The 15,536-nt window shown below is 41.5% G+C and overlaps 1 protein-coding gene across 3 annotated transcripts in view; it reads right to left on the bottom strand.

Moving 5' to 3' along the window:
• Positions 1-423: 423 nt before the first annotated feature.
• Positions 424-15,536, bottom strand: part of LOC120932667 (NAD-dependent protein deacetylase sirtuin-3-like) — a 41,561-nt gene continuing 26,448 nt past the window's right edge. For all 3 annotated transcript variants that reach the window (XM_040345209.1, XM_040345210.1, XM_040345208.1), the window contains exons 4-8: positions 15,259-15,491; positions 10,368-10,468; positions 8,683-8,844; positions 3,914-4,126; positions 424-618 (exon numbers count right to left, since the gene is read on the bottom strand). In XM_040345209.1, coding sequence (XP_040201143.1) covers positions 3,914-4,126; positions 8,683-8,844; positions 10,368-10,468; positions 15,259-15,491 — 709 coding nt within the window. In that variant the 3' untranslated portion in view covers positions 424-618. The remainder of the gene's footprint in view (positions 619-3,913; positions 4,127-8,682; positions 8,845-10,367; positions 10,469-15,258; positions 15,492-15,536) is intronic.

Raw genomic sequence — 15,536 nt, 5'->3', positions numbered from 1 at the left:
TATTTTTTGTTCAGCCCGCTGGGTTGAACAAAAAAATTAAATAAAAAAAAATCTCTGGTGAAGCTCGCTGTAGTGACTATCCAATGTCAGTACAGCGATCTCATCCCGGAGCTATTGTGTTTTAGCAGATTTTTTTTTGGCATGCCCCTTTGAAAGAAATCGAAAATTCAGCCAACTTCTGTCGCACAAGCTGCCAAACACATGGGCCGATTGTTAGATGGTTTCTGTTGAACCGGACAATATTCGGCCCACATGTACCAGGCTTAAAAGCTAAATGTCTTGCTGGCTTTTTGAAAGACCCTTTTTTTTTAAATAAAAAAAAAAAAAAAAAAAAAAAAAAAGGACATTTTATACTTGCCTTTCAAATTGAAATCGGATAAAGATGGGCAACATATGAGAATCATTAAAAATGAATGATACACATTACGAAGACAAAATTGTTTTATTCAAATATACATAATAAGAAAAAGTTAGAATACATGTTTATGAAATGTTAAAATAATTACAAAAATCACACATAAGTTATTTCAAAGTTAAATATTTACAGTAAAAAAAGTGCAGGTGGTCACGCCTGTGTTCGAGAGGATATATTTCAAACTCCGACATCTTTCTGAGCCTCTGAAAAAAGATCAGGATTGACAAAACAGTTAAAAATGAAACGGAACTTAATAAAAAAATATTTGCTATATTATATGGAAAAAAAAATTATGATTTAAAAAAAAAAAAAATTTGGCAAAAAAAAAAAAAATAATAATTTTTTGGAAAGAATAATTTGCAATAATTGTATGATGATTGGTTTGCGTAAAAGTTATAGCATCTACAAATAGGGGATAGATTTATTGCATTTTTATTAGAATTCTTTATTTTTATTTTTATTTACTAGTAATGGCGGTGATCAGCAGTTTAGCAGGACTGCGACATTGTGGTGGACAGAGCGGACACTTTTGGGACAATTGACATTTATACAGCGATCTGAGATAAAAATGGCCACCGATTACTGTATAAATGTCACTGGCAGGGAAGGTATTAACGCAAGGGGCGATCAAGGGGTTAAATGTGTTCCCTCGTGCGTGTTCTAACTCTGGGGGGGGGATGGGAGTGCCTGGGAGATGGAGACGATCGATGTTCCTAATTTTTAGGAGCAGCAGATCTGTCTCTCCTCCCTTGACAGAACGGAGATCTGTCTGTTAGGAGCGATTGCATCGGCTCTGGCGTCGCACCGGCTCCCCCTAGAGCTCTTAAAGCGGCTGACGTACCAATGACTGCGATTTGCCCAGGAGAGCCACCCTGCCCAGTATAACTGCGGCTGCTGGTCTTCAAGTGGTTAATGCAAGTGCGCCTAGGTAAACCTGTTCTGTTGCCTTATAGTGTATATCTGCAGTGTGAGATCTAAAGCACTGATGTCCCTGACTGCTATTCTAATATTTGTGAGATCACTACTGTGCTGCTCACCGTTATCCTTGCTGGAGACCGACATGAGGAAGCAAAGCCCTGCCTCAACAAAGATGGGACACTTCCACATTGAGACACTATGCAGAAAAAGATATATATATAAAAAAAAAAAAAACAGACCACTAGGGTGACCACATTTCCAAACTGCCATTCAGGGACACACCCCGGCTCTAACTTTCACCAAAAAAAGATGAGGGGGGGCAGGGGGTAATGTAGTCTCGGGGTTGATGGGAAATTTGGTGGCGGGTTGTCAGGTGAATGTGCCACTTGCCACCAGATGCAGTGCCGCCCATAGCCTGCCACCAGATGCAGTGCTGCGGTTACTCCCTCTGCATGAGTGGCATCACTATCTGGAAAACACACACACTTTTACATTTTGCTATAATAAATATCCCATTAAAAAAAAAACTCAGTTTAGGCCGATACATATTACGTATTATACATATTTACGTATTCTACATATTTTTGAAAAAAAAAACAAAAAAAACAAAAACAAACACAATAAGCGTATAGTGACTGGTTTGCGCAAAAGTTATAGCGCCTACAAAAGAGGACAACATTATAATTTTTTTTTACTAGGAATCGCGGCGATCTGCGATTTTTTTTTATTGGGACTGCGACATTATAGCGGACGTATCGGACACTTGACACATTTTTGGGACCAATCACATTTATACAGTGAACAGTGCTATAAATATTCACAGATACTGTATAAATGTGACTGGCAGGGAAAAGGTTAACATTAGGGGGCAAGGAAGGGGTTAAATGTGTAGCCTAGTGAGTGATTCTAACTGTAGGGGGGAGGGGACTGACTGGGGAGGTGACCGATCTGTGTCCCCATGTACAAGGGACACAGCATCGGTCTCCCCTCCCCGACAGGACGTTGATCTCTGTGTTTACACACGCCACACACAGTCATGCTCTGTTACTGGTCAAATTGCGGCCGCTGGGCACACGCATCGTGTTCCCAGCAACACGGTGGGTGCGCGCACCCCCCCAGCGGCTTTAAAAGAAGAGGACATCATATGACGTCCTGTCAGAACAATTGAGCTACTGTGCCACCGTCAATTGACAGCGGCCGGTAGTTGAGTGGTTAAAGGAGGCAGGATTGTATTGGGAGCCCTGAAGTGTTAGGTGTGGCTGTGTGGCAATGGCAAATGGTTTACATAGCTCACGGTATCACGGATCAGGTAGAGGGCCCCTTTAGTAGAATTGTGCTTAGGGCTCCAGAGAGGTCAGGATCGGCACTGTCCATGCCAATAAATACTGCACTATTGAGGGGACATACTAAAAAAGGAATGACAGAAAGGAATGCCCATAGAGAATAATTCCTCTCTTATTTATCCGTCATTCCATAGAAAATCCCAAATAATCTCAATCTTACAATCTGCTAATCTATATAAGGAACACCGGTGGGAAAGGTGAAATTGCCATGTCTCCAAGATCTGCTTGTAAATGAGTTTATATTTTGCTTCCCATGATACTCTATGGACATTCCCTTCTGTCATTCACCTTTGTTATGCCATAAAAAATAATAATCCCACCTAATCTCAATATTAAACATGGCCACTCCATTATTCTCTATGGGCATTCCATCTCCCTGTTAAAGTCTATGGGAATCCATTTGTCATTCCTTTTAGTATGTCCCCTATTGAGGCATGTTTTTGTTTATTGCCTTTGGTATTTGGGGGACATATGAATGGAGCTCTACTCTGTTAAAGTGAGAAAGATTGTGAATCATTTCCGATATGGAAGCCTGCAGATATTGCCAACTTTTCCCTTGTTGCCTAAAAATTTTAGTGAGTGTGCAATTTGATAACGGGTAAAGGTTGGTGATCGGCGTTTGGACAATTTTGTAGGGGAGCGATATCCATTTGGGTGTAATTATCGATATTGTAATATTACAACATACAAGTTTTTCTCTGCTTTACCTGGAGTTTCACAAAGGATAGAGGCGAGGACACACCAACTCCACAAGATTAGCGCAATTCATGCATGTTTGTAGCCAATAATTCCGGTAAGCCCTCAATCTTGTTGGCTGAACATTTTTGCACCGCTGGAAGATTTGTGTTTTTTTTTTTTTTTTTTTAAATACAGAAGGACCACTTTTATTTACATTATCATTATTATTTTTGCACATATTACAGCGCTGCATATTTTGTATGTCCCTGCAGTTCTACATTACAGTGGAGCTGAAAGTCCCACAATAAAAATTACTAGGTTTCTTGCAGCACACACACACACACACAGTGTTTTGGATGGGGAAAAACACACACACACACACACACACACACACACACACACACACACCAATCTCCCAATGCTGCTAGGTTTCCTTGCAAAATACTTGTTTGACCTGAAGGGGATTTTGTTCAACAGAACTTACGTTTTAACATAAATATTACCCACTGCTTCAGACAGTGAAGTATAACTGTACCTGAAACTATATGGTAATACTTACCTATGATTTTTGGGTTCTCATCACCTCCTCCATGTCTGCCTGCCAGTTAAGTGCATCGACAAATTTCCTGGTGATGTCACAAAGATCTCCCAATTCTGCCACATCTCTGCTATTCCTTGTTTTGATTTTAAAAGGACCTACTAGATCCCGGTTGATCAAAAGGCGGGGGACACTGGGTCGCACCGCTTTGACAATGTTGGCAAAAGGTTCAACCTGAGGGTATAAAAACAGGAAGAGTCATATGCTGGCGATATAGGATTGCAATCAAATATAGATTTACCAAAGTCATATAGGAGGACCTACCTAAAGTATCCATTCTGTTTACTGTACATCCCCCCCAATCAAGCAAGCCCCTGCAGGACAACCAGCCATTGCTGACCTATGCTTCTGTAAGTGGTTTTTTTTTGCCTGGCTGTTGTGTGACCGATTTCCAAATCAATGACCCAGAAAATACATGCAAATCATAGTACCGACTTCATTTTGACCTTACTTAACACGTTTCAGTGTTGGTAAACGGCAGCAGCCACACTCAAAATTAAAAAGCTTCAGTTAGTCCAGTGCAAGATGCACCACCTGAACCACCAACGCATTTCACTGGTATTGAGCATTTGTTGAGTAGGTGGTGCTTAACAGGTGGGGAGGTTCTCTTATCCACAAATTAGGCCATAAAGCCACAGGTCAGAGTGACTATACATAGATCAGGCCATACACAGATGAAATTATTCACAAACCCACAATTATAGGGAGTGTTTACAAAAAAGGCAGGTTTCGAATTGCTCCAAAAGAAGCACATGCACCTTTTTAGGCAGCCTGGCACCATGGAAGATAATGCAATTTCCATTGTTGTGCACAGCAGCACACATGAAACAAAACTGCATTTGTGTATTATAATTTAAAATCCTTTTTACCCTATAAACTTGTGTCAGCTTTATCGAAACCGATATCTATTCCAATTTCTGCATTACCCCTTTTTTTCCTCACACAAATAAGAACTTTGGGTCTTATGGGAAAGAATATTAAAATCCACATCAAATCATTAGATGCGAGTATAATGCTTCACATAGTTATAACTGTATGCATTCCCTTAATAGAGCTATACAACACTTTGATGTCAGGAGAATTAACCAAAAACAAAAAAAGGAGAGCCCACAAATTAAATGTTCACACATCTTAATATTTGTTCCTTCATACAAAAGCAAGGTCAAGCACCTGAGGGGGATCACCGCTATATAATATAGAATAGTGGAATACATCCCACTCAGAGTTCAACCATTCTGGTATGCATGTTTAATGGAAATATCCGCACATTTACACAAGATAAAAAAAAAAAATAATCCAACCTCTGATGGGCCTGTCAATTCTTTCAATGGCCTGGATTTTCTAGAAATTTCCCCTTTAAGATCAATAAAATGTTTGGCCAAATTTGTTGCTCATATCATTTAAATGATCCCATAGTCTAGTCTATTGGATAATCCTCATCATTCGACCATACTGAAATTGACATATATTGTATGTTATTACATGCACCGCAAATCTGGTTTTGCAAAGCACCCGTTTAATGGTATGTGCACCATCTGTGGACATAAATTTGATCTTCTGGGGGGTGTCCAACAAGCTTACAACACAGTTACAGCGTTAGACAGTAGAGGAGATTGAAGACAACAGTTCATCCAGTTCAACCTGTGTAGGTGTACGCAAGTCAGTCTTTAATGAATGAAAAATGAATGAAAAACTTGTAAAGCACGGCGCATGCGAACTGAATCGCTTCTGGGCACTAGTTGTTCGTGTCTCATGACATCAAAAGAGCAGAGTTTTGATCCGTCTTCTGAAAGTCAGGTGGTTTTCCTCCAACCGAATGCTGGTTGGTAAAGCGTTCCATAGTCTAGGACCCTGAAAAGCAAACCTTCTTTCTCCTTTGGACTTGTATTTGGTTTTTGGTACCCTGACCAGATTTTGGTCGGTGGATCGCAGAACGCGATTCGAATTGTGAGGTTCTATCTTGTCGCAAAGATATTGCGGAGCCTTCCCATGGATGCACTTATGTGTCAGGCAGAGTGCTTTAAATGCAATTCTGTCTTTTACTGGCAGCCAGTGAAGGGTTCTCAACGAAGGTGAGATTGATTCCCATTTTTTTTTCCCAGTCACCAGTCTGGCGGCCGTATTCTGAACGACTTGCAGACGGGAGATTTGGTACTTTGGGAGTCCGAGGTACAGGGCGTTAGCATAGTCCAGTCTGGAATTCACGATTGTTCCCACCACGACTGCTACGTCTTCTTTGGGGATAAATGGAATAAGTCTGCGTAGTAGGCGCAACAGATGGTGCGCTCCGCTGACTACTGACCCTATTTGTGCGTCCATTGTCATGAAGGTGTCGAAGATGACCCCGAGACCTTTGACTTTGGAGCTAGGGGTGATGATTTGGCCCAGAATGGGCGGGGGTGTCCAGGTTGTTGCCAGTTGACTCTTTCGGCTGGAGTGAAACATAAGGAGTTCTGTTTTTGAACTGTTGAGTTTCAGATAACTCTTAGTCATCCAGTTTTCTATCAAAGAGAGACATTTCTCTAAACTGATCATATTCATATTCCTATTTGTTGTGTTCTTCTGCACGTCCAAGTCTTTTAAAAATATCAATACTCCCTGCTGCGACCAATCGTGGAAGAGAGTTCCACATCCTTAATCACCCTGACAGTGAAAAAAAAACCTGCGCAGTTTAAGGTAAAACCACTTCTCCTCCAATCTCATTGTCTGGCCCCATGTCCTTGTACACTCCCTGACACTAGTTTTTTTCCCCCCCCTACACTGGAATCACTATTGTCCCCTCTCAAGCATCGCTTCTCCAGCGAGAATTTAGTGCTTGTAGTCATTCCTCGTAATTGAGGTCCTCAAGTCCCCCTAATAATTTATTTGCCCTTCTTCGGACTCTCTCTCCCTAGCTGGTGACCAGAACTGGACGAATACTCCAGATGTGGCCTAACCCAGAGTTTTATATAGTGGCAGGATTATAGTTTTATCCCTGGGAGTATATCCCTTTTTATGCATGCTAAAATTCTGCCGGCTTTGGTAGCTGCAGCTAGGCATTGCATGCCATTGCTCAGTCTGTCTTCTATTAGGACCCCCAGATCTTTCTCCATCTTTGATTGCCCCCAGAGGTTCTCCCCCCAGTGAGTAGCTTGCGTTTATGATTTTAATCTTACATGTCTCCACATTAAATCTCATTTGCCATGTAGTTGCCCACTCCATTTTGTTCAGGGCTTTCTGTAAAATTTCTATATCCTGATGTGAAGTTATTTCCCTGCTTATTTTTGTGTCGGCCGCAAAAACTGTGATTGAGCCATTTATCCCATCCTCTATATCATTTATAAATAAACAGAATTGGTCCCACAACAGAGCCTTGGGGTACCCCACTTACCACTCCAGACCAGTCTGAGTGCACGTTATTTATCACCACCCTTTGGACCCGCCCTGTAACCAGTTTGATATCCAAGAACAGACCTTATGGTCTATGCCTGCAGACCTCAGCTTGTAGATTAAGCATTTGTGGGGAACTGTATCGAATGCTCTTGCAAAATCCAGATACACCACATCCATAGGCCTCCCACATCCATAGGCCTCCCACCATCTAGCTGGCAGCGGACTTCCCAAGATTCACAAAGAGAATCTTGGTACAACACACCTATACATACTAGGGTTGTACCGATACCGATACTAGTATCGGGACCGATACTAGTATCGGGACCGATACCGAGTATTTGCGGGAGTACTTGTACTCCCGCAAATGCCCCCGATGCCTGGCCGAATACTCAGGCCCCCCGCCCCCCCCCCCCCGTGCCGCCGCAACGCTGCCACTTGGTTAAAATGGGCGGGGAACATTACAGCTTTCATTTCAATAGCTGTAGTGTTTCCCGCCGCGACGTGTATAGACACTCCCCCTTGCTCGGGATTGGATGGGTGATCTGTCCAATTCCGAGCAAGGGGGAGTGTCTATACATGGCGCGGCAGGAAACACTACAGCTATTCAAATGAAAGCTGTAATGTTCCCCGCCCGTATTAACCAAGCGGCGGCGCGGCAGCATCTAGGTATGGGGGACATGGCTGCTTATATGGGGGGGGGGGGGGGACATGGCTGCATATGGGGGGGGGGGGACATGGCTGCATATGGGGACACATTTAAAATAAAGTATCGGTATTCGGTATCGGCCAGTACTTCAAAAAAAAAAAAGTATCGGTACTTGTACTCGGTCCTAAAAAAGTGGTATCAGGACAACCCTAATACATACCTTTTATTGATCACCAGTTGGGCACATCCCCTTGCAAATTGAACTAGGGGATAGCGCATTGTCAAGTGTACGCACTTTTCTCACAACAAAATTACCGTATGCTGGCACTGGGTCTACAATGCAAAATGCCCTAAAAAAAATATTATAAAAAAAAAAAAAAAAAAATAGATGGCAGGGTAACTAGAATTTCCAGACAGAAGCCAGCACTGGCAAGCTTCAAATTTCATTACATGGCTCCTTTAACACCCATCGCTAGCCCTGCCCCTTAAAAAAAAAAACAAAAAAAACAGTCTTTACCCGGTATGTTGTAGGAGATCCATCAGGCATTTAAAAAGCTGGCACCTATTAGCAATCAAGATATTCATTCAGAACCTTCACCAAGTCCAGCACTCTACCAACCTATCGCTGGAATTTAACAAAGGCCTCCCATGTATTAATGCACTACTAGAACAATTTCATGGATAACATAAATTAGAACAACAAGTAAGATACCTCTAATGAAGTTCCCATTACAATCAGCAGATCTGCCTCTGGAAAGTCCTTTGAAAAATTGTAAAATGTTTTTGGAAGGTCTTCACCAAAGAATACAATGTCAGGTTTGACAACTCCATGACACACATTGCAACGAGGAGAATTGTCACTCATTATGCAGTCCTTTAGAAGAGAAGAATACAAGAACACAGCTTAGCAACAGATAGCAAGTTAAAAAAGGACCATCGGTATTTAAACAAATAACAATAAAGGCAGGGGGGGGGGGGGCTGAAGAGGTCAGCAGCTACAAATACTTATATACTTTAGCTGCTGACTTAGTTTAAAAAAAAAAAAAAAAAAAAACACACCACACACCCACACTTAACAGGGATCCAGTGCTGTCCTCACCCAGGCCAATTCTCTGTCAGCCTTCTTGTCCCTGGCACAAACATCTTGGATGTGGGAAACTTTCCCCCAGATTACCCAGGCTAAGGATGTCAAACTCAATTTCATCGTGGCCCACATTATGGCTGCCCTCATTTGTCAATTGTATCTGTATTAATATATAAATCTATCAAGGGCTTTTTTCCCTTCAGAGAATAGGTGAAGGAACTCAACCACGCTCCCTTTCCCTACTAAACGATCAAATGGTGAGTGTGGCCAATTTGCATTAGAAGTGGGCAGGATCTTAAAGGGGCAATAAATACGAGGAGTGCATGGTTTGTGGAGTTTAGGATGTGCTATGTACAGAGTTTAGGGGCCGTCCTATGCACAGAGTTCAGGGGTGAGCAATGTACGTAATGCAGAGTTTAAGGGTGCGCTACCTACTCCGTGCAGGGTTCAGGGGTGCGCTGTGTACAGAGTGCAGTTTCAGGGGTCTGAGAGTCACCAAGAGGAAAGCTGTCCTTGCAAACACAGAAGGCATTTGTGTTTACAAGTGACAGTGGTGAGCCAAAGACGAGAGCCAGGAGGGGGTAGAACAGAATTCCACCCAATTCTGAAAAAAAAATAAAAATAAAGGCCATGGGTGCAATGAAATGGCCTGGCTGGCCAAATTCATCCCGTGGGCGTTGTGCTTGACATGTGGCCCCAAGCAATCTGTTCAGAAGTGGGAACAGGTACCTGGCAAAAATAAATACCCACTCCCCGATTTAAAGACACAAACAAAAATGTTGGAGGGTAGTGGAATAATGAGGAACTTCCCTTTTCAGGTGAAGTTTTTATAAAATAAACTTCTCACAAGCCTATGCAGAATGTATAGGCTCATTTTATTTGGTCAAAAATTCATGTTGCTATTAGTTCCTGGGAAAGTGGGTAACTGCTGGAACCCTCTAGAACCACTTTACTTTAAGGGCCAATTTACATTTGCAACAGGTCTTTGGAGGCAATTGGTTACCTCCTTTTTGTTTTAACCCTTTAAAGCCAGCACCGATGTGCTGCAACTGCAAAGCAGCCCCTTTCCACTCCAATTGGTCCTGTTTGGTGCTGCCAATCTCACAGCGACACCTGTAGGCAGAACCACGTACTTAATACTAGAGAAAAAGCCATACAAATTAGGCTATATGAAAAGGGACAGTGATTAAAACAAAAAGCAGTACTGTACAAGTATGACAACGGTATCAGGGTTTCCCCAGATTTACTATTGATAAAAATTGTGTTTTTTTTTTCCCCCATGCAATATTGCAAGGCAGAGATGTTAGCCCTACCTGAGCCTCTTTTGCAGGAAATGGGGTGTAACACAGATGACATGAGGCAGACGAGAATGTTCCATGAGCTTCCACTATTTTTTTTGAAGGAATGCCAGCCACTAGAAGAGAATAAGCAAATTGTAATGGATTTTTTTTTATTCTTACCCCCTTTACATGATGCAGTACTATGCATGTATGCAGCTGTATCACTATGAAAGCCTATAGATGGCTCAGAAAAAAAAAAAAAGCTGTAGAAGGGACGCCAAGAAAAGCCTTCTCAGTGTGGTGTATTACACAGCCTGGAATACATTTTCTGGGTGATTTGTACAAAGGACAATTATATGAAAAAGTAGAACACCTTTACTGAAATTCTCTAGCATTTAGACTTCAGCCATACTTTCGGCCTGCAGTTTCTACTGGGAACTGTGGCGACCCCCGGGTCATCTCCAGGGACGTGCAGGGGAGGCAGGGCCATGAACATAATTTATAATTATTTTTTTTAAAAAAGGGATCGAAGCTTAGGAGGGTCGTTGGAGACCTGAAGTCCTACCCAACCACTGGTCAGAATTTGGTGCTCCTACGACCCCAGGTTCCAGAGATACGGGGCTCCTTGCGCAGCCTGTCAGACGCTACATACAGAGCGGCCAGTTTAAATACAAGCCAGAACACTCTGTTTGCAGTGTACAGAAGATGAGCCCACAGTGTCTCACTTTTTGTCAGAAGAACCAAGCTCAACGGACAGATTGGAGTCTTGGACCAAATGGTAAAGTACCATTGGCCCAAGCTGTCCAATAAAAATGCTGCCGTGGAGGGACACCTCTCACTGCAGTGAGATAGAAGAGGGCATGCATCCCTCTTAACTAGAAGGAAAAGGCATGGGTTTTATGGGTACAAGATTCACCCACAATCCTATGTTTCTCACACAGTTAAGAGGGAGAACGAGAATCTGATGAAAAGGTACCGTTTTAATCTAGATATTTAGGTTGCAACATAATTTAATATTCATCCATTCACTGTGAAATTACTGGTTGGAAGTTATAACTTCAAAACCTCAGAAATGTGTCCGTTAAGCCACCTACTTGAGTACAGTTTTTGAAAATATAGTAAAATTATCTTAATATATACAGTGCCTTGCGAAAGTATTCAGCCCCCTTGAACTTTGCGACCTTTTCCACATTTCAGGTGGCAAACAAAGATATAAAACAATTTTTTTTAAGAATCATCAACAAGTGGGACACAATCATGAAGTGGAACGGAATTTATTGGATATTTCAAACTTTTAACAAATAAAAAAAAAAACTGAAAAAATTGGCGTGCAAAATTATTCAGCCCCTTTACTTTCAGTGCAGCAAACTCTCTCCAGAAGTTCAGTGAGGATCTCTAAATGATCCAATGTTGACCTAAATGACTAATGATGATAAATAGAATCCACCTGTGTGTAATAAAGTCTCCGTATAAATGCACCTGCACTGTGATAGTCTCAGAGGTCCGTTTAAAGCACAGAGAGCATCATGAAGAACAAGGAACACACCAGGCAGGTCCGCGATACTGTTGGAGAAGTTTAAAGCCGGATTTGGATACAAAAAGATTTCCCAAGCTTTAAACATCCCAAGGAGCACTGTGCAAGCGATAATATTGAAATGGGAGTATCAGACCACTGCAAATCTACGAAGACCTGGCCGTCCCTCTAAACTTTCAGCTCATACAAGGAGAAGACTGATCAGAGATGCAGCCAAGAGGCCCATGATCACTCTGGATGAACTGCAGAGATCTACAGCTGAGGTGGGAGACTCTGTCCATAGGACAACAATCAGTCGTATACTGCACAAATCTGGCCTTTATGGAAGAGTGGCAAGAAGAAAGCCATTTCTTAAAGATATCCATAAAAAAAGTGTTTAAAGTTTGCCACAAGCCACCTGGGAGACACACCAAACATGTGGAAGAAGGTGCTCTGGTCAGATGAAACCAAAATCCAACTTTTTGGCAACAATACAAAACGTTATGTTTGGCGTAAAAGCAACACAGCTCATCACCCTGAACACACCATGCCCACTGTCAAACATGGTGGTGGCAGCATCATGGTTTGGGCCTGCTTTTCTTCAGCAGGGACAGGTAAGATGGTTAAAATTGATGGGAAGATGGATGGAGCCAAATACAGGACCATTCTGGAAGAAAACCTGATGGAGTCTGCAAAAGACCTGAGACTGGGACGGAGATTTGTCTTCCAACAAGACAATAATCGAAAACCTAAAGCAAACCTAAAGCAAAATCTACAATGGAATGGTTCACAAATAAACCTATCCAGGTGTTAGAATGGCCAAGTCAAAGTCCAGACCTGAATCTAATCGAGAATCTGCGGAAAGAACGGAAAACTGTTGTTCAAACGCTCCATCCAACCTCACTGAGCTCGAGCTGTATTGCAAGGAGTAATGGGCAAACATTTCAGTCTCTCGATGTGCAAAACTGATAGAGACATACCAAGCGACTTACAGCTGTAATCGCAGCAAAAGGTGGCGCTACAAAGTATTAACTTAAGGGGGCTGAATAATTTTGCACGCCCAATTTTTCAGTTTTTTATTTGTTAAAAAAGTTTGAAATATCCAATAAATTTTGTTCCACTTCATGATTGTGTCCCACTTGTTGTTGATTCTTCAAAAAAAAAAAAAAAAAAAAAAATTACAGTTTTATATCTTTATGTTTGAAGCCTGAAATGTGGCAAAAGGTCGCAAAGTTCAAGTGGGACGAATACTTTCGCAAGGCACTGTAATTCATTTTTTTGTGCATTACTTACAGGAAATAACCCCTTGCCACCCAGGCCAATTCTGACACTTTTCTCCTACGTGTAAAAATCATAATTTTTTTTTGCTAGAAAAATACTCAACACACACACACACACACACACACACACACACACACACACACACACGGGAATAAAATGGTGGTTGTTGCAAGTTTTTATATTACATGGTATCTGCGCAGCAAATTTTTAAAACACGTTTTTTAGAAAAGAAACGGTTACATGAATAAAAACCCACACTAAAAAGTTACACCCGATTTTTTAGGGATAATGTGAGAGATGTTACTCCCAATAAATAGATACCCAACATGTCACTCTTTAAATAGCGCACACTTGTGAAATGGCGACAAAATTCATTACTTTTTACAGGTTACATGTTGAGTTACAGGAGGTCTAGTGCTAGAATTATTGCTCTTGCTTGGGTTTGTAACCTATGTGCATCTGGCTCTGATATTAGCCAGTGCCTCACCAGCCACTGACTGCACTGATTATCTCCTTCATAATGGTCCATCCAGGTAATTTCCCCTTACCTTACATGCCGCAAGCATAAAACTCAGCTCATAAAAAAAAAAAAAAAAAAAATTAGGTATTTCGATTTAAATTTTAAAATACTAAAGCCGAACTTTGAGCACAAAAGCATTTAAATATACGTTTCAATAGCCACAAGATACAAATCCACTTTTTTTGCACCAAATTCCATTTACAAGATAATATCTGGGTCTGTAAATTAGTAGAGAGCCGAGTTGTAGGAAGGACTCACCAGATCCACTGCCTACAGGCTGCTTACAGAAAGCTACAGGAGAGGGGAAGATACAAGACAAGTCACGCTGTACAAGGGGAAAGAGCAGTAGTGACTGGTCTTTATTACAGGAAGCTCCTGTACAGAGGCAAAGTTTACTGCACAGATCTGTGTAGTACACAAATACAAAAAATACACAACTGTTGTATTTTAGGACAATATTTGCATATCCTGAAGTTCAGCTTTAAAATGTGTTTTGAAGGAATGCACACAGAAAAAAGGAGGAGGATCTAAATATGTGAACGTGTAAACAGACTGCAGAAAAAGTTTTGGACCCACAACATTTTCTAAAACACAAGTAGTCTACAAAGCTCCCTTCCTTCTAAACGCATCCTGGAAGACTGAGGCCATCAGGATTCTCCTCCATATTACAGGTAACAATCTTAAAAAATTTGGCATCCTCCAACTCCCTTTGGTCCAATTTGTTATTTTTCCTGAGTTTAAAAATCTTGAAAATGCACACATAATCCAGTAGGAAGGCATTAAAAGCCATCAGTAATAATAATAATAATAATAATAATAATAATAATAATAATAATAATAATAATAATAATAATAATAGGTATTTTTTTTCCCCCCAGGAACCACAAGGACTCTTCACATCTGGAGAAAGATTTAACCTCCAGATAAGAAAAGGCTTCTTCACAGTAAGAGTGACAGTGGTTGGTCTATCAGACTTGTGCCCAAGACTAGTTTGGGGCCACCCCTGAAACTGCATCTACCTTTAATCTTCAGAGGCAACAGGCCTCACTGGTGCCAAAGAGATCTACTCTTTTTTTTTAGGCACCACACAGATCCAAAAATGCATACACAGTAAAACAAAACAAACCTAAAATTGTAAAAAAAAAAAAAATACATTTCACTTGAGTTCAGGTGCCTGGTTATGCGCTCTTTAGCTGCACAATGGAGGTGTCCGTTTTGTTTTTTTAAACTTGGGCACGGGCTACCTTTGGACTTGGGGTTAACTATAGCTTTTGCATTGCCCAGGCTTTACCTTTGCCCTCCCAGCAACACAAACTCACCTGTAAAACTCCCCACCCAATCCATTCTGTGCCAGAAAGTAGCAAACAAACATACCTGGTACGTTGCCCTCCTTCTCATCTGAAATTGCTGGCGTTTGCGATTGGGGAGCACTCAGCCTTGCATAAGCTCAGACTCAGAGCTTACACAGTGCTGACTTTCATTGCTTCCAGTGCCAGAATAAAGCGACACAGCAGTAAGTATAAGCTTCAGGAAGGGCAGCAAGTTAAACTGTTGTGTTACTATGAAAAAACAAAGCAAGGCCGTAGTTTCCCATCCCAGCAGAAGCTTACTTCTTTCTAGGCCGTCAATGTTCTGCGTATAGCACCTCAGCAGCAAACCCTTCTCATGTAGCAGCCGCACAAAGTAATGGATATAATTTGGCTTGTATTTCCCAGGATACAGCTCTTTCGCTAGGGTAAAGAAAGGTTTTGGGTTGTATGTGAAATAATCAATGTCAAAAATAGCTTCTGGGTACGGCACTTTGTACTTCTTCAGATTATCATACAGGCCCGAGCCAGGTGTCCTGCAAACACAGAGAAATGAGGATGTCGTTACATGGACAATTATC

Source organism: Rana temporaria, chromosome 3, assembly GCF_905171775.1.
Source record: "Rana temporaria chromosome 3, aRanTem1.1, whole genome shotgun sequence".
In the NCBI taxonomy this organism is placed as follows: Eukaryota; Metazoa; Chordata; class Amphibia; order Anura; family Ranidae; genus Rana; species Rana temporaria.
The sequence above is the reverse complement of the archived record's forward strand: the minus strand, read 5'-3'. Positions and strand labels throughout refer to the sequence as shown.